The 18,858-nt window shown below is 39.6% G+C and overlaps 5 protein-coding genes across 5 annotated transcripts in view; 4 read left to right on the top strand and 1 right to left on the bottom strand.

Annotated features, from left to right (window-relative positions):
* Positions 1–18,858, top strand: part of LOC309354852 (vomeronasal type-2 receptor 26-like) — a gene marked incomplete at both ends in the record, with an annotated part of 356,212 nt that overhangs the window by 122,708 nt on the left and 214,646 nt on the right. The window lies entirely within an intron of this gene.
* On the top strand, positions 426–1,382 carry LOC309356118 (olfactory receptor 5AR1-like; the record flags this gene model as incomplete). Its single annotated transcript, XM_081887297.1, has 1 exon — positions 426–1,382. The coding sequence occupies one exon, from the start codon at positions 426–428 to the stop codon at positions 1,380–1,382; it is 957 nt and encodes a 318-aa protein (XP_081743423.1).
* LOC309356117 (olfactory receptor 2AP1-like) lies at positions 5,728–6,672 on the top strand (the record flags this gene model as incomplete). Its single annotated transcript, XM_081887296.1, has 1 exon — positions 5,728–6,672. The coding sequence occupies one exon, from the start codon at positions 5,728–5,730 to the stop codon at positions 6,670–6,672; it is 945 nt and encodes a 314-aa protein (XP_081743422.1).
* On the top strand, positions 9,599–10,519 carry LOC309356116 (olfactory receptor 10C1-like; the record flags this gene model as incomplete). Its single annotated transcript, XM_081887295.1, has 1 exon — positions 9,599–10,519. The coding sequence occupies one exon, from the start codon at positions 9,599–9,601 to the stop codon at positions 10,517–10,519; it is 921 nt and encodes a 306-aa protein (XP_081743421.1).
* On the bottom strand, positions 13,203–14,084 carry LOC309356115 (olfactory receptor 10A7-like; the record flags this gene model as incomplete). The annotated part of the gene is made up of 1 exon (XM_081887294.1): positions 13,203–14,084. Exon 1 carries the CDS (start codon positions 14,067–14,069, stop codon positions 13,203–13,205), a length of 867 nt encoding a protein of 288 aa, XP_081743420.1. The 5' UTR covers positions 14,070–14,084.

Raw genomic sequence — 18,858 nt, 5'->3', positions numbered from 1 at the left:
TCCAGTCGAATCTGACTGTGGGGTGTGGTGCTCATCTCCGCTTTCAGACTGAGAAAGCCAGCATTTGCCCACAGACAGCTTTTCTGGGTCATATGGCCAGCATGACTAAACTGCTTCTGGCACAATGGAACACTGTGACAGAAGCCAGAGCACACAGATACACAATTTACCTTCCTGCCACAGTGGTACCTATTTATCTATTCATGCTGGTATGCTTTTGAGCAACTTTTGTTCACTCCACAGGCATTTTAGCATTGTGAGCTTTCAGAAAGGTTATAGCCTGCAAAACATCCCTGAGTCATACTGCGCTTTCTCCACGTTTTCCCTCAGTGGTACCTGTAAAATTCATGACTACAAATACCTTTTACTTATCTTATGTTTCAGTTGTCTTTCAGGATATGATATAACTTTGTTATACACGTTCAATGACAACCATAATGCAGGAAAACCAGAGTGAAATTACTGAGTTTATTCTTCTGGGATTCGGGGAACTCCCTCATCTACAGATCTTCCTGTTCCTTGTGTTTCTGGTGATCTACATATTGACAATGACTTTCAATATTCTCACAGTTATTCTCATAGTGACCGACCATCACTTGCACACACCCATGTACTTCTTCTTGGGGAATTTGTCTTTTCTGGAGACAGTCTACAGCTCAACCACACTGCCCAGGATGCTAACCAGTCTATTGACAGAGGACAAAACTATCTCTTTTAAAGGATGTCATATACAATTATATTTCTTTGATCTCCTGATTGGCACAGAATGTTATCTGCTCTCTGTGATGTCTTATGATCGCTTCTTAGCTATATGCAAACCCCTCTATTATGCAACTCTTATGAATGGTAAGCTGTGTATCCAGCTGGCCAGTGCCTCCTGGATTAATAGCATTTTGTTTACTTCTATATATTTGATCTTGGTGTTGCAACTAAAGTATTGTAATTCCAATGAAATGGATCATTTCTTTTGTGACTCTCTTGCATTGGTCAATATCTCATGCAGTGATACCAGCCTTGTGAAGTATGCCAGTGTAATCCTGACTTTTGTGTTCAGTTTCCCTCCTTTTCTTTTGACCCTGATCTCCTACATATATATTATTGATTCCATTTTAAAAATCCCATCCACCACTGGAAGGCAGAAAGCCTTTTCTACTTGTTCTTCTCATGTGATTGTTGTTTCGCTGTTCTATGGGGCATTAATCATTGTATATGTGACACCAAAAACTGAAGCAATGAGAGACCTTAACAAAATATTTTCTCTTTTTTACACAGTCCTTCCGCCTTTAGTTAACCCCCTTGTATATAGCCTGAGAAACAAGGATGTGAAGGAATCTTTCAGGAAGGCCACTGGGAAGATTTTAGAAGGCCATTTTCTGAATTAGGGGTTCAAAGCTAAATAGTTATCCAAAGCCTTTTGCCAAGCAGCATCGGTTCCAGGCTTTATGGGTATTTGGGAAAGACGTTCCTACTGAGGTTCCTTTCAAGAAATCATCCTCTTCCTATGCAACTGTTTTCACTACCCATTGGATTGCTTCTTCCTCTGGGACCAACAGGCATCACAACTTTTAAAGAGAGGGGGTAATGCTTGTGAAGGTTACAGTCCTTTTCTATGCTCTCTCATTACTCACTCATAGATGGCAAGTGAACAGACAGCAATAGCAGGAGGACAAACTGCAGGGCCAGGAGGATACAGAGATTGGCAGTAGGGCATTGCACATTTGCAATGAAGTTTGTATGTGGCGCTTGAGAATATGCACACCTACAAGAGTATGCATATGTGTTACTTTTGCATGCTGGTATGTGACATTAGAGGCTGATTTGTGACCTGTGAAACAGAGCTGAAATTGCCACCCTCACTTTGTCATATGTACTATTCCATGAACACCAATCTGTTCATAAAAGGAGCCTCCAGTCATGAATTGTACTCTAAGGGAATTTTCCTGTCATCAACATAGCTGAAATTTGTTAATGAAACAATATAAAATCAAGAAAGAGATGGAAACATGCATGGGTCTGGTGGTTCTTACACATGCAACCCTTCAAATGAAGAAGAAAATAATAACATAAAATATTTTTTCTAAAAGAGGTGAAATTCCTTTCATTTCCCAAAACATTTCTGATTAAGCATTTCAAAAATACCGAAGAGTGAAAAATATCCAGTCTCTCTTACTCTCACCATTTCCCCCCCACAGATATCATCTGTCTATAGGATGTGCAGACTGATTTCAGAGTCTTATCTCAGACTTCTGTGTGCCCCTTAGGAACAGGATCATGCAGGAACTTGGGGGGGGGGGTTCTAATAAAGTTTCCATTCTGTTCTCCATTGCACAAACTTTTGTTTCATTTTCCAGCAATAAAAGTTATTTGAATAAGTTATAAAAGTTGTTCAATGACCTCCTCCCACTTTGAAATACCATTTTCAATTCCATTTGCCTTATTTACATTATAAGATCATTTCCTTCTCATTTGTTTCACAATTGTCATCTGCTGTAAGAAACTACAGTCAGTAGCCCATTTTGGTATCAATATCATTCTGGGGAGGGGGAGACTATATTATGTGACTTCAATTGGACGCCTACAATGAATCTGCAAATGTGCAACTGTATGTGCATAGGAGTCCTTTCACATGATTAAGAGTCCCAACAGCATAAATTTCAGGATTCCTAATTGCATGAGTAAAAAATCTTTTTAAAAAAAGAAAGGTAAAGGACCCCTGAACAGTTAAGTCTAATCAAATGTGGCTATGGGGTTTTGGCACTCATCTCGCTTTCTGACTGAGGAAGCCGGCATTTGTCCACAAACATAAGAATAAGAATTTTATTATTTATACCCTACCCATCTGCTGGGTTTCCCCAGCCAGTCTGGGCAGCTTACAGCACATAATAAGTTGTAAAACATTAGACATTAGGGAAGTTTTTAATGTTTGATGTTTTATCGTGTTTTTAATATTCTATTGGGAGCTGCCCAGAGTTGCTGGTGAAACCCAGCTAGATGGACAGGGTATAAATAAAAAAATATTATTATTATTCCATTTAAAAAAATTCCTTGTACAGAGTTTTCTTCAGATGTCTTCTAAGAACCATATAGTTTTTTATTTCCATGACATCTGAGGGGAGGGCGTTCCACAGGGCAGGAGCCACTACCCAGAAGGTCCTCTGCCTGGTTCCCTGTAACCTCACTTCTCACAGTGAGGGAACTGCAAGAAGGCCCTTGCAGCTGGACCTCATTGTCCCGGCTGAACGATGGGGGTGGAGATGCTCCTTCACGTATACTGGGCCAAGGCCCCTTAGGGCTTTAAAAGTGCTAACACTTTGAATTGTGCTCAAAAATGTACTGGGAGCCAATGTAGGTCTTTCAGGAACAGTATTATATTGTCTCGGTGGCCACTCCCAGTCACCAGTCTAGCTGCAGCATTCTGGATTAGTTGTAGCTTCTGGGTCACCTTCAAAGGTAGCCCCATGTAGAGCACATTGCAGTAGTCCAAGTGGGAGATAACTAGAGAATATACCACTCTGGTGAGACAGTATGTGGGTAGGTAGGGTCTCATCCTGTGAATCAATTGGAGCTGGTAGACAGCTGCCCTGGACACAGAATTGACCTGCACCTCCATGGACAAAATGACTCCCAGGCTGTACACCTGGTCCTTCAGGGGAACAGTTACCCCATTCAGGATCAGGGAGTCCCCCCTCCCTGACTGCCCCCTGCCCCCCCAAAGGTACTTCAATACATTCCACACAAGGCCAACTCAAAAAAATAAAGTAACACCAATCCCACTCAAATAGTCTTACCTTTTAAGTGACCAAATCAACATCTACAGAAGGAAAATAGTTAGGGCTTTGTTTCCCTTGATAAAATCTGAATATTCATTAAAGAACATTTCTAAGAATAGAAGTCCCTAAAGTGCCCCACATGTGACACTAGGGATGCAAGATCCCGATGTGAGTTTGGTCTAGATTTCAAGCTAATGTTCCCTCTCTGACAATTAGTCCCTATCTCTCAGTATGTTTACCTTTGATTTCTAATAATATATAACAACCAGCTAGAGACTGCTTCTTTCTGATAATGCCTGAGAGGAGAAACATGGGATGCTAAAATAAATAAAGCAGCTATGTAGAAATAAACTTTCAATCAAGTCTGTGAAGATGGGGATAGAAGAAAACTTGCTCCTAAGACCAGCATCTCAGAAATTGCACTCAATACAAACTTCAGCTCCTCATTCCTTCATGATAAAGGTATTTTGCAATTAATGTGTGGTTCTCAATTCCTCACTTTATTCAATAGTAAGAAATATGAGGCCGCACTGAATGTTCTCTATTTTCTATGTTCTCTATCTTCAGTGAGTCATCTCACTGATGACTTCTGGGGTTGGCTCTTAGGTCCCACTGAAATCCACAGGTTAATTTAGTCATGGGCACTAAATGCAATTCTCTTAATCTGGAACCAGCCCATGGTCAAGTGCAGCTTCTGTTTAGTTCAGTGGTTTTCAGCCTGTGGGTCCCCAGATGTTGTTGGACTACAACTCCCATCATCCCTGAGCTCCAGACTTGCTAGCTAGGGGTGATGGGAGTGGTAGTTCAACAACATCTGGGGACCAACAGGTTGAGAAAGGCTGGTTTAGTTGTATATATACAAGCAAAATATCCAAGACAGCAACAACAGTTATTCCTACAATAGGTTCCCAAGTAGAAAAACTAAATCCATCAGCCAGCTCAGAACTCAAGTCTCTGAGGCTCCTTATTTCTGCCAAGATGGAAGCTGCATATTCCATCTCAATGCTTATCTGCCATTGCTCAATATACAAAGCTCTATAACCCCCAAATTGACTAAAGTGCATTTCTCTATCAATTTTTCCAGATGAAACCAATATCAAACATCAAGACAGCCAAACTCATAAGACCACCAAACTATATTTAAGTTAATGATACTTTTGGTTTTTTCCCCTCACCTGATTCTCTCTTAGGATTTTGGAGTTCCTTATGCTATGGTCTTATTTTCAAAGTTGATTATTTCTGTGTAGTCCTTCATAGTCCCCACTCTCTTTTACAATAAAAATGAAATATATTTAAAACATATTACTGTACAGTGTACGTACGCATTTTTAAATACATGTTATCTGGAAATAACAATTTTAATGCCTTCACGTACTTTTATCACTTTATTTTCATAGCTGAAAATGATATTGTACAATTCAGAAAAATATGAAATCCAAAGAATTATGTATGTCCTGATCCATGTACAGTATTAGTTCAGTTTGAACGTCTTCAAAACACATGACACCTTTGGTAAAGGTTGTTCTCCAATTGGAGCGCTTGCAGGCAAGTGCTTCTCAGTTGTCAATGTTTATACTACATTTTTTAAAATTTGCCCTGAGAGAGTCTTTCAACCTCTTTTTTGGACCACCAGCATTATGGTTATCATTCTAAGATCAGAGTAGAGTAGTTGCTTTGAAAGATGAAAATCAGGCACCCCCAAAACATGACCAGTCTAACAAAGTTGACTTTGAAGAATCATTACTTTAACACTGGTGACCTTTGCTTCTTCCAGTACACTGGCATTAGTTCACCTGTCATCCCAGGTGATGTGTATTTTTTTTTTAGAGACTTAGTTGATGGAATATTTCTCCCTTCCATTACTTCACTCAGTGGTACTTAACTATTGTATAACGGCTATTATTTTCATATTACTTTCCAATTATCTTTCAGAATGTAGCATTTGAGGACAACCACAATGCAGAGAAACCTGAGTGAAATCACAGAGTTCATCCTTCTGGGATTTGGGGATCTCCATCATCTGCACATCCTTCTATTCCTTGTGTTTCTGGGGATCTACATTTTGACAATTGCTTTCAATATCCTCATGGTCTTTTTCATAGTGACTGATCATCACCTGCACACACCTATGTACTTCTTCCTGGGGAATTTGTCTTTTTTGGAAGCAGTCTACAGCTCAGCCTCTCTGCCCAAAATGCTGACCAGTCTCCTGACAGGAGACAAAACCATCTCTGTTAAAGGATGTCACATACAATTTTTTTTTGTTTCTTTCCTGATTGGCACAGAATGTTATCTGCTCTCTGTAATGTCTTATGATCGCTTCTTAGCCATATGCAAACCCCTCTATTATGCAACTCTTATGAATGGTAAGCTGTGTATTCAGCTGGCCAGTTGCTCTTGGGTCAACAGCATTGTGTTGGTCACCATATGCTTGGTCTTAATGCGGCAACTACAGTACTGTGGTTCCAATGAAATCGATCATTTCTTTTGTGAATCTCTTTCATTGGTTAAAATCTCATGCAGTGACACCAGCCTTGTGAAATATGTCATTCTAATCCTTGCTTTTGTGTTCAGTTTTCCTCCATTTCTTTGTACCCTTATCTCCTACATATTTATCGTTGCTGCCATTTTAAAAATCCCATCCACCACTGGGAAGCAGAAGGCCTTTTCCACCTGTTCTTCTCATGTGATTGTTGTTTCCATGTTCTATGGGGCATTAATCATTGTATATGTGATACCAAAAACTGAAGCAATGAGAGACCTTAGCAAAATATTTTCTCTTTTTTATACAGTCCTTCCACCTTTAATTAACCCACTTGTATATAGCCTGAGAAACAAGGATGTCAAGGAATCTTTCAGGAAGGCCACTGGGAAGATTTTAGAATGCCATTTTGTGAATTAGGGTTCCAAAGGGAATTATTCAGCTAAATAGTTATCCAAAGATTTGGCTAACCAACATGGCTTCCAGGCTATTTGAATAAGAAGTTCTTATTATGGTTTCTTTCAAGAATTCTTCCTATTCCCATGTCAGGGAGAGGGGATAATGCTTGTGAAGGTTACTGTGCTTCTCCATGATCTCTCACTACTCACTCAGAGATGGCAGGTGAACAGGCAGTAATATCAGGAGGACAAACCTCAGGGGTTGGAGGATCCAGAGTTTGGCAGTTGGGCATGGGCATATGCACATTTTCAGTGAGGTTTGTATGTGGAGCCTGAGCATATGCACATCTACAAGTGCATGCTGGTATGTGACCTTAGTACAAGCTTCCTCAACCTCGGCCCTCCAGATGTTTTCAGACTACAATTGCCATCATCCCTGAACACTGGTCCTGCTAGCTTGGGATCATGGGATGGGAGTTGTAGGCCAAAAACATCTGGAGAGCCAAGGTTGAGGAACCCTGCCTTACTAGAATCAACATTGGCAGTCTTCTCCATGATTATAAATAAAACTGAATCCATGCAAAAAATAAAAAATTATGAGTGATTTTTTAAATTGCGTGGTTATACAATGTCCTCCGTAGCACTTCTTGTATTGATGTATAGCAAACAGAAAAAATAGTACAATGCCACAGTATAAATATCTCAATCAAGGGTGGTATACAGGAAGGATAAAGAACCTGTGGTTTTCTTGGTGTTATTGGACTCCAACTCCCATAATCCATGACCATTGACCATGCTGATGGGGCAGCTCCAAGTTGAAGTCCATCAACATCTGGTATCCACAGGTTCCCCATTGCTTGTTTGCAGGATGTCCAATACACAAATTCCTATTCCTTTCCCTGTACAAAACTTGATTTTCAATTTCAATCCAATTGTTTCTTTTTCTATCTTCATTTTTTGTTTTTCCCTTCCTAATACACATGAAGTTTGAACAAAATGGCAGAGATGTTGAAAATCTTCCAACCTTAAACTTTTTAAGAACATGTCTATACTCAAAATATACTGGTGTGGTCATTATAGAATCTGACAGAATCCCCACTGAAACAGTGTTTTAGAATGAAATTAGTGTACCAATTCAGCTTGGAATCCCCAATCAAATGGTGAAATGAAGTAGTGTACCCACATTATGTGAATTGGTCCAAAGGACCATCTTCAGGGATTTCCTTTAATAATGCAACATCCCCATGTTATTTCAGTCTAAGTTCATTTTGTTTGCCTGAACTCTCACTGGAGTTCATAACTAATAATTGGCAATCTCTCTGAAACCACTGCTAATAAATTATCACAAGGCCACCTATTTTCCCCAAGAATAAATAACAGTCGAGGGGAGACTTCATCTTGTTGATGAAACGAGAAATGTGAAACCATCAGATAAAGAAATTACACAAGGAACTAAGAAAATGTAGGCCAAATATCATGAATACTGGAAAAGAATGGAAAAGGTCAAGCTTTCTTCCAGGACCAACGAATAATAGAAATTGGACTTTCTGTAAACTTCCATTCTTCATTCATCTGGGATAGAGGTACTTAACACATTCTTTTGTTCACACTCCATGTAAAAATATCTATGAATATTATGTGATATCATCACATATTAGAAAATATTAGGAACAATTGTGTTCTTCTAATACCAAATACCGGTGGCCCTGTGCTTATCAGTTTCAAAATAAGATCACGGTAAACAGAAGCCAATGCTTTCATACTTCTACGTGCTACCATATAGGCACACATAGATTAGTGTCTAAATCAAATGGGGGGAAGGTTTAAATAATAACCCAACAAGGACCTATGCTCAGTTTTCTAAGATGTCTGGAATACTGAGGGTGTTATTGGGAGGTGGAATGGGGCTATTGGTCTGCTTGAGCACAAACATAATATCATGGCTTAGAGTTGAGGTGGGTAGGTTCACAATGAAGTTATAAACCATACATAGCTCACTATACAGAGTTCTTTCTGGAAGGAGGAAAAGGAACATTGATTTCCTCTTCTAATATTCAAAAACGTCTTCCTTTGTTATACAACAATAAATCTTTTAAACTTTCAGGTTTCCAAAGAGAGAGTACTGGAAACTTGTGGTCTCTGTAATGTCTGTTTAGTTTATATATGCCAGAGTTGCGGAACCTGTGGGCCTCCAGATCATGTTGTACTTCAACTCCCATAATTCCAAGTCAGCATGGGAAAGCATCAGGGAAGAGGGAAGTAGCAGCACCTGAAGGGATGTAGGTTCCCCAGCTCTGATATATACAACCAGAGCCAACTCACTTATTTTCCCTACTCACCAGGCACCTTCATTACATACCTTTAGGTGCTAGTTGAAAACATTTCTCTTTTCTCGAGCTTTTGGCTAATTAAAACAATCCATGGCTTTTTAAACTGGGGGTGAGGGAGCAGGCAGCGTTGTTTCGTTTGTTATTATGTTATATATTTACTTGTTTTATAGTGTAAGGTACCCTATGATTCTCAGATGAAGGGCGGTATTATAAATTTAATTAAATAATTATTTATTAATGCACTATCTCTCTCTGAATCTGAAATATCGGAGCCTTCAAAAATCAGCCCCTGGTTGTCAGAGCCCCTGGTCGTCAGTATCGTCAGAGAAAACCACACTAATAGACTCAGTTACAATAATCAAGACTGCCAAATTCCTAGCAATTTATTCAATTGATCCAGAATTCCATAAACTAGATTTTGTTCTTGAAATGCTGCCACTAACAGAAGAAAAAGGAATATATATATTTATTTGCTGATTCCTTCTGCAACCCTTGTACATCTTTGCAAATCTGCTCTGGAGAGGACCGTTGATTATCTGGAACCATTTCCTTTAGAAATATGCTGGGTCTCTCACATTGATATCATAAAGACTCTTTCTGTTTTTCTCAGATTTACAAATGAGAGTCAACAAGAGCATGGTGAATAGCTTCCTGCTACTGGGATTCTCTGATTTGCCAGGTCTGGAGGGTTTGTTCTTCTCCATTTTCCTAAGCATCTATGTTTTGACCCTGATTGGGAACATCCTCATAATAGCTGTCACACTGGCTAACCAGGCACTCCACAGCCCCATGTATTTCTTTCTCAGAAACTTGTCCTGTCTAGAGATCTGCTGCACATCAGTCATTATTCCCAAGATGCTTGAAAACCTCCTATCAAAGGACAAAACTATTTCATTTGTTGGTTGCGCCTTTCAAATGTGTGGCTTCCTCATTACAGGGGCAGCAGAGTGCTTCCTCTTGGCTGCCATGGCATATGACCGCTATGTTGCCATTTGCCGGCCCCTGCATTACACCCTGATTATGAGCAGTAGAGTGTGCTTTGGGCTGGTTGCAGCTTCATGGCTAGCTGCCATTCCAGTGCAACTCGGGCAGACTTTCCTGGTGTTTACCTCTTATTTCTGTGACTCCAAAGAAATTAACCACTTCTTCTGTGACTTCCCTGCTGTGGTCAAACTTGTATGTGGAGATACATCTATAAATGAGAAGATGGCGCTGGTGGAGGTAGCTTTACTTGGACTAATACCCTTTGCATTGATCTTCATGTCATACATGTGCATTGCCTCCACCATTTTCAAGATGTCATCTGTGGAAGGGAGGCAAAAGGCCTTCTCAACATGCTCCTCACATCTCATGGTAGTGATGTTTTATGGCTCTGGAATAACTGTGTATTTGAAACCAAAAAGCCATTTCCACGACATAGACAAAAGCCTTTCACTCTTGTACACTGTCCTGCCACCTTTGTTAAATCCTCTTATTTACAGTTTGAGGAACAAGGAAGTCAGAGTTGCTCTCAGAAGCGTATTTTCCACTCATCCCTAACTCATATGAAATATGAAAGTGTATACAAAAAAAAAAGCGAAAATATTAAGCTGTAAATACTGGTTAGCCATTCTGTTCTGTAAGCCCTGTTCGGTTGGTACATTTATTTGTGATATTTGATTATGTTTCTATGATGAGGATGTTCAGAAGCAGTCATCCAATTTCCATAGATATTTCTGAACACAAATGTCAGAAAGGTAAAAAAATGTAAAGGACCCCTGGACAGTTAAGTCCACTCAAAAGCAACTATGGGGTGCAGCGCTCATCTCGCTTTCGGGCTGAGGGAGCTGGCATTTCTCCACAGATAGCTTTCCAGGTCATGTGGCCAGCATGACTAAACCACTTCTGGCACAACAGACCACCGTGACGGAAACCAGAGTGCATGGAAACGCCAGAATTACCCTAATGACCTAAGAAACAATGAAATAGATCATTTCTTTTGTGAAGCTCTGCCATTGGTAAAACTATCCTGCAGTGATACATTTCTTGTGAAAATTGTCACCTTTGCTGTGGCATTTATAATCACATTCAACCTTGGCCTCAGGATGCTGCCATCCTGAGGATTCCTTCCACCACTGGGAGGCAAAAGGCTTTTTCCACTTGATTGTTGTCTCTATGGGGCCATATTTATCGTCTATCTGATGCCAAAAACTGACATAGTGAGATATTTCAATAAAATATTTTCTCTTTTGTACAAAGTCCTGCCCCCTTTACTTAACCCCCTCATATATAGCCTGAGGAATAAAGATGTAAAGGATGTAAAGGATGCAATGGGAAAAGCTGCTGGGAAGATTTTGAAAGTGAAATGCATGCATCAGAAATTCAAAATTTAATAGAACACCTCTCTTATAAATAAAACTGAATGAATGTTCGGGGAAATTACCAGCTATTTAGGCTACAATTCTAACCATATCTATACAGAACTAAGTCCTTATGAATTTTGAGTAGGCATAGTTAGGATTCCACTTAGTTATGTAAACATTTCCCCATAGAACCATTATATATATCCTAATTCAAGAAATCAGGAGACAAGGCATGTAAATTGAAAACATTCCACCCTCTTTTGCTTAGAGGTATAAGGCTGTTATGTTGTTGTATATCAGGATATAGATAAATACCGTACAAACTGGGATGTCATATAGCAGTTGTGTGCTTAGCATTGCACATCCACTGGGCTGCCAGAACATACTGGTTCCCTTTGGAATAACAGAAGTGAGTGATCACTGGCACATTACTTTTAGCAGCATTAATAGCAAATTCTGTGACCCAGCCAGCCTTATAATGAAAATAAATGCCTACATATTTAAACCACTTAACTTGTTCAATGATGTTTCCCCTTATCACTCACTTATGCACTCTCCATGACTTTGCAAAGATCATGATTGTTGACTTCTTGGAATTTAGTGTGCACTCGAAATACTCCAAAAGGTGTAGCAATAAGTGGTTTAATTATATCTGCGAGTGTGGAAGTACCACCACATCGTCCAAATATAAAAGTTGCAGAACATGTCTTGTGATGGATGTTCGCTTAAAATGAAGTATGCCTATTGGGAGCTCATCTTTTCACAAAAAAATGATGATTGACTAATGGAGATCTGTAATGAAACATCACAAGCTATGTTTTCTATGTTTCTTTAATATCTTTAATACGGAATTGATACACAGAGGTGGAGGTATGTAATTTAAGACAGAGTCTTCTGTTCCCTGGTTATTGAGAGTATAATTCAGGGATCTGATATCCACAACAGAATTCTGGACTCAGTGGGCCTTTGGTTTGATCCAGACGGGCTCTTCTTATTTTCTTCTCATTCTTCTTATTTATAAACATCCATTGGTAGGAATATTTTTAATGCAATGATAATCTAGTAACACAATAATGGCAAAACCAACTTCCCCTCGCAACCATATAAACACTAAAAGGTTAGCAATACCACAGAGGCTAGCTTAGTTAATGAATGAAAAGGTCTTAGCCTGGCACCTAAAAAATGAGCATGATGGTATGTATTTCCCTGTGAAGAACATTCTACAGTCATTCCAAGCTATCCCTTTTGGAGTTAGAAAGGGGAAGAAGTTGTATCTGGACTGAAGTTACAGCAGCTTGTCCATTGATCTGAAGAGTGTTGTGGTAAGTGGCATTATAAATCTCCATTTGGAACAAAACCACCATCAAAGTAGTGGGAAGGAGAATATATATATATAATTTCACACAGGGTTCTGTTCCCACCCCCACCCCATATCAGCAGAGCACGTATATGCATGCCCCACTCCATTCCACCCACCCTCATTCTACCCTCTTCTTAGTACAAAAGGACCCACACATCACCAAACACCAGTGCAATTCACACAGATGCATTTGAATCTGATCACTAGGACTTTGTGCCAGATTGACCCAAAGCCTGAATCTTGAACTGAATCAGGTCAATTTTGAGAGATCCAGGCTTGGACCAAATCAGGTCTGTGCTCAGTCAGGTGGCAGTGGATGAGAATCAGCATCTCCTTCTTCCATGTCCCTCCTGACTGTATGTTTAGTCAGGGGTTTAAGAAGCCCTAATTACACAATAGCTCCGCCCCCAAAAAACTGATTTGGTTGAGATTTGGGTGCGGCAAGTTGTGCCTAGATCAGGTTACAGGTGCAGGGCAGTATTGATCAACTCCCTCCCTGGTCTTCCTATTCCTCCCCCCACTAATCTTTAATGCTAAACAAGTTAGCTAGCACATTTTGAAATATTTTGAAATTTGCTATCCTATTTTTTGCCTTTCTGAAGGCCCTCTTCACCTCTTTATTTCTCAGGCTATATATGAGGGGGTTTACTAGAGGAGGAAGAATTGTATACAAAAGAGAAAAGGACTTGTTAATTGAAGAGGACTTTGGTAAGAGATACACAGCTGTTAAAGAACCATAGTAAGTTGAAACAACAATGAGGTGAGAAGAACATGTGGAGAACGCCTTTTGCCTTCCAGTGGTTGATGAGATTCTTAGGATTGCCCTTATAATGCATATGTAGGATGCTAGAGTCAGTAGAAATGGAGGCATAGTGTATATAAACAGCAATGTTAAATTGACATGCTCTACCAAATTTGTGTCACTGCATGAAAGTTTTTTAAGTGGAACGGAATCACAGAAGTAATGATCGATTTCGTTGGGACCACAGTATGTAAGCTGCAGCATAGCAGCCATGATTATGGAAATGCCTATGACACCATTTGTCCAGGACACGGCTGCTAATTGGACACACTTCCTGGTGTTCATAGCTGTTGCATAATGCAGTGGCTTACATATTGCTAAATACCTGTCATAGGACATCACAGAAAGCAAATAACATTCTGCACCCAAACAGTAGCCAAAGAAAAATAACTGCAGGAAGCAGCTCTCAAATGAAATGACCTTTCCATCCCACAAGAGAGTAGTAAGCAATACAGGGATGAGTGTTGAGCTGTAGCAGATCTCTAAACAAGATAGGTTTCCAAGGAAAAAGTACATGGGGGTATGAAGGTGTTGATCACTAACTACAAGCACAAGAATGAGAAGATTTCCTGCCATGGTGACCATGTAGATTGCAAGGAATCCCAGAAACAGAAGGACCTGCAGATTCTTCAGCTCTCGGAATCCCAGAAGGATAAACTGAGTGACATGAGTTTGGTTTTCTCTTACAGGCACTTCCATTCATTTCATTTCCTTTGTCTTATGATTCCATTCATAAAGAGGATTTGGGTGCTACAGTAGAATAATCAACATTGTTACTATATTACCAAGTTTTCAGAAATTCAGCAAATTTGCAATGTAATTCATTTGTTGCACGCTCCTTGCCAGCCCCGCATTTCCACATCACCACAGTTTCAAAACTATTTTTACTGACAATTCTGAAAAACTGACCTCACCTTCAGAAGCAGTTTGGTTAGCAGGAATCAATAGGTGAACCTTTTTGAGACATTAAGATAACCATTATCACCTGCTTATGTTTCTGCAAAAAGTGGGTGTTAAAGGCAGCGTCTTGGCAGATGTTTAAACACTTAACACCCCAAGCCATGGCTTGAATAAAAATAGAGTTGAAATCAGGAATTCATTTAAGTTAATTACAAATGTAATGTAGAGCTCCTTTAGTAAATTAATAATAAATGTTATTGATGCATTTAAGGTTTTTTTGATGCACTGATGTAAAATATGCAATTCAGTTTGCTTACCATCTGTAAAAAGATTGTTTGGTCTCAGTGGCATTGTGTAGAATTATTTATGAATCTTTATCTCCATTCAGTTCTTCCACATGAGCAAGTCCTCTCTTTTATATTATTTCACTTGTACATGCAATCACCATCAGCAGCAACTCTGACAGAATACAATAAGTTTTAAGGAGTAAACAAAAACTGGACAACTGGACATAGTCACCACAAATTAGATCAGGAGTTATAGTGCTGACTGGTTATTTCTTTTGCAATCAGTGAAGGTGTGCTGCATGCTTCCACAGGTGGTGGGTGAGATCACCCTCCCCATATAGAAAGAATCTTCATGCCTAATGTTTGAGAAACAATTTTAATGACTGATAAGAAGACTCACACATATTATCTCCGATTCTTCACCCATTGTATATTATCTCATGAATACTTTATTTGTTGGATGAAAATGGTCTTCCAGACCCACAAGTACTCAAAAAGTAGGGAAAGATGAAAGAAGATAACCTGCACTAAGTTAATTATGAATGTCAAACAAAAACAAAACATGCTTCCTACAAAGTGTCAATTGCAATGCCATTCTTTACATATCTGTGGAGAAGTAATCTCCATAATTTTTAGTAGGGTAAGTGAGTATATAATTTGGAGCTGCAATTTATCAAAGAACAGGTTGCCTTCATTTTGGTTATAAAAGTAGTCATAGTCTTTCTGAAAGAGCAAACAAAATATGTATGAACTAGACAATGGGGGCAAAAGGAAGGCAGCTTTCGCAATGATAGCCCAGAGTGTTTTGTAGGCTTCCCAAACATCTGGAGGAGTGAGAAGGAAGAGGAGGAGGGAAAGATCTATTTTGTTCTTTCAACATGGGATATAGCTCTATGATTGTGAATTTTGGTGGTTGTTGTTGGTTTGTTGCTTTTTTAAAAAACAACAACAACCTCCTTTCAGATGCACTTGAATGGGACTTGAACAGAACTCTAACCTTCTGTAGCAGAAGTTCATTTTTTAAAAAATATATATCTAGTTGCATTTTGTTTGTACCTTTATGTGATGAAAAGCATATCCAGAGCTCCTGTTCAGTTTGATTTTTTTAAAGATCCAGATTCCAAAAAATAATAATAAAAAAATTCCTTATATTTTCATGGATGGTGTACGTCAGTCCTCTGTCTTCTTGAGCTTATTGTATGATGTGTGAAAAATGAAATGGACACCATTTCGCCTAGTGCATTATTTATCCTACAACATGCAAACATGGAATTTGTCTCCAGATATTACTAGATGCCTCAATTTGTAAATCTTCTAGAAATTATATTTAATTGGACATCTCAGGGGGTAAATTTTGAAATAGCAATTCAAAAATAGTTTTAGATAATTTAGATGATCTCATTAGGTGATCTTTAGCTTACTGTTTTGGACAATAATTGGGACATGCAGTCAAGGTGTTATTTCCAAATCATGAAAATGTTTTGTATAACATTTTGAGGAAGCTAGCTTTATGACCTTTCATTTCCTGCTCTTACCTAGTTGCCTTTCAACCAAGATACAGATCATATTAGCACTTGCTTAGCATCATGTTCTTCAGGGTTAGGGAACACACACATACAGACATTGATGGATTCCAGCCCCTGCTACCCAAAAATGATGGGTACTCAAGCATGGAAGAGGTACAGCATTCATCCCTGAAAGAAAATGAAAATAAAGGAACTTGGAAAATTGTGTCTCGTCTTGAGCAAAGTCACCAGTCAATATTCAATGACAATCATACAAAATCATACAATGACAATCATATACACCTCTAGCACAAGCTATTGATGTGTGAATTTAGATTTTAGCTGGCATCCTAAGGAACTACAAAAACTGGTGGGTGGGATTGGTCAGAAATTCTAGATACATGAGAGAAGAATGAAATTAGCTTTAGAAGTCTACATTCCATAGAGATCTGATAAGAAACGGCCATTAATGAGTACCGAATGTTGACTTTCCAGTATTGTTTTTGGACCATACTAGAGGAAAGCATACTAGAGATGCAGGTGTATACAAGGTAGAATCTAGACACATATAAAAAAAATGCTGTGAAAATGCTTTTTTAAAAAACGTTTTGAAAACAAAATACTGAATTTCCCATAGCTCACCATTGTCATCTAGTGTCACATTTGTATAATACACTTTATGACACACTTAAAATGTTTTATTTCCAGCTGCATATTGTGTGCTTAGAGCAATGCATTGCTGTCACTTGCTGTGATGCTGAAGGATGTCAGGGTGTTGGAGTTATGTGAGTGCACCAGTGGAGCCAATCTGCAACTCCCTCTGGTGCAGCTGTGGAAGCCTAACCTGCCACCTCCCTGCCCCACCCTTCATCATCCTCGTAAGAAGCAGCAGCAACACTGATTGAAAAGTTGCAGCATGGCACCAACCACTATACAATCACTCCTGGGTGTATATCAGTTCACACTGACCATATGTCAGCTATTATCTGTCATGAATGAGCCAGCCCCCAGGGAAAGTTGGCAACCAGCTCCCAGTGAAGGAAGTAGCCAGGAAGAGAGAGGGTTAACTGCAAGACAGGATGCTTATAGCAGAGAGAGAACTCCCCCACCCTTAGGAATGTCAACTGATAGCAGAGTTGCAGAGAGTCAGCTGGCAGCTTGCCAGTGCACTAGTGAAGGACAAAATGCAGGGCTAGAAATGAAAGCAGCTCAGAGCGCGGGAAGGACCATGGAAGTACTGTTTCAGAGAAGGAGGAAAAGGTGGCAGCTAACCCCCTCAGTCCAAGGTCTAGATGTAGGGGGGGGGTCTTCAAGCAGAATTCATCACAAGAGGAAGTTCAGCTGTTTCTGGTCTCACCGGAAACACCCTTGTTAGAAAGGACATCTTTGATTTATGGGCAGACTGCTGTGATCACCGCTCCGGTGTACTCTGTTTTTGCAATAAATCTTCTTAATTAACTACACTCCTTTGTTATCTTTTTTTAAAAAATAATTTTTATTAACCGGCCAATCAAATCAAATTAAATCACATCACATAAATTCCGAATTACAAAGCCGAATTTTAAATTTTCTTGGGGGACCAGTATTTCAAGATCCGAAGGGGGATTCTGATCATCTTCTTGCTACTGCATTAATGTCCAAATCAATCCAAATCAGTCCAAACAGAGTTCATAATTCAATCCAAATCAGTCCAAACAGAGTTCATAATTCTATCCAGTCTTATCTTGCTGTTTCCACATCATATCTTGTTCATATATTTTCTCTTTTTTCTTTATGATCTCTTTTGATAGTCTCCTTAAGCCGATAAACACCAATAATAATCCTGTGTGAATTTTCCGTTCTTCCAATCCTCAAATCGAGATGGTTTCCATATATCATCACCTTCATAGATAACATCGCTCTTTCCATCATTAATTACAGAACTGTCATTCTTAAGTCCCACTGAGGAGTTTCACCCACAATATAAAAACAGCTCTATTTCTCTATTTCTCCTCTCAGACTTAAGTCCTCCGACAGAACTTCCCAATATGGCGACAGCATTTTTAACTGCGTCATTCCAAAGCTCTTATACATTCCATGCTCTTCTTAAAACATGCTTTGGTTCGAAAGTTTATCTCCACACAGCCTTAAATCCACAGCTTAAGTCCTTAAAACGACAATTCTGACTCGTGAGGGGAGGGGATTCTTGTTTAATCACATAAGGAAAGAAATGAAAGTCCCCCCCCCATCAGTCATTTGCCATACCGTATCTTGGCGTATCTTCTCATGTTTTATTCTTGTCTTGTTTTATCAGAGATCTCTTCTCTTAGCAGTCTTTACTCCCCCTTCTTCCTTGAGATATGTGCATTCCTTCATCCAAATTGTTTCTTTTGAAGTTCTTGCAGCTAGTGGCGTGGATCAGGGACGGCGTCCAGGAGTGCCAAAATCCCACAGGAGGGCTTTGTGCCTAGTGCCCCCATCCCCACAAATTCGGGGGTGGTATAGGGCACAGCAGGCAAGGGCAGTCCCCCCCCCCACACCATCCTGGGGAGGGTGTAGGGAGGATAATTACTCCCATCATAGCCTCCAAATTACCTTGTGTGGGTCGGAGAGATGTTATTGTCAGCCATCTTCCGATGAGCCCCCTAGTGGCCCCCCCACTCCTTTGTTATCAAGACATTATCTCTCTCTATCAGAAATCAT

Source organism: Podarcis melisellensis, assembly GCF_964234715.1.
Source record: "Podarcis melisellensis genome assembly, chromosome: 13".
Taxonomy (NCBI): Eukaryota; Metazoa; Chordata; class Lepidosauria; order Squamata; family Lacertidae; genus Podarcis; species Podarcis melisellensis.
The sequence above is the reverse complement of the archived record's forward strand: the minus strand, read 5'-3'. Positions and strand labels throughout refer to the sequence as shown.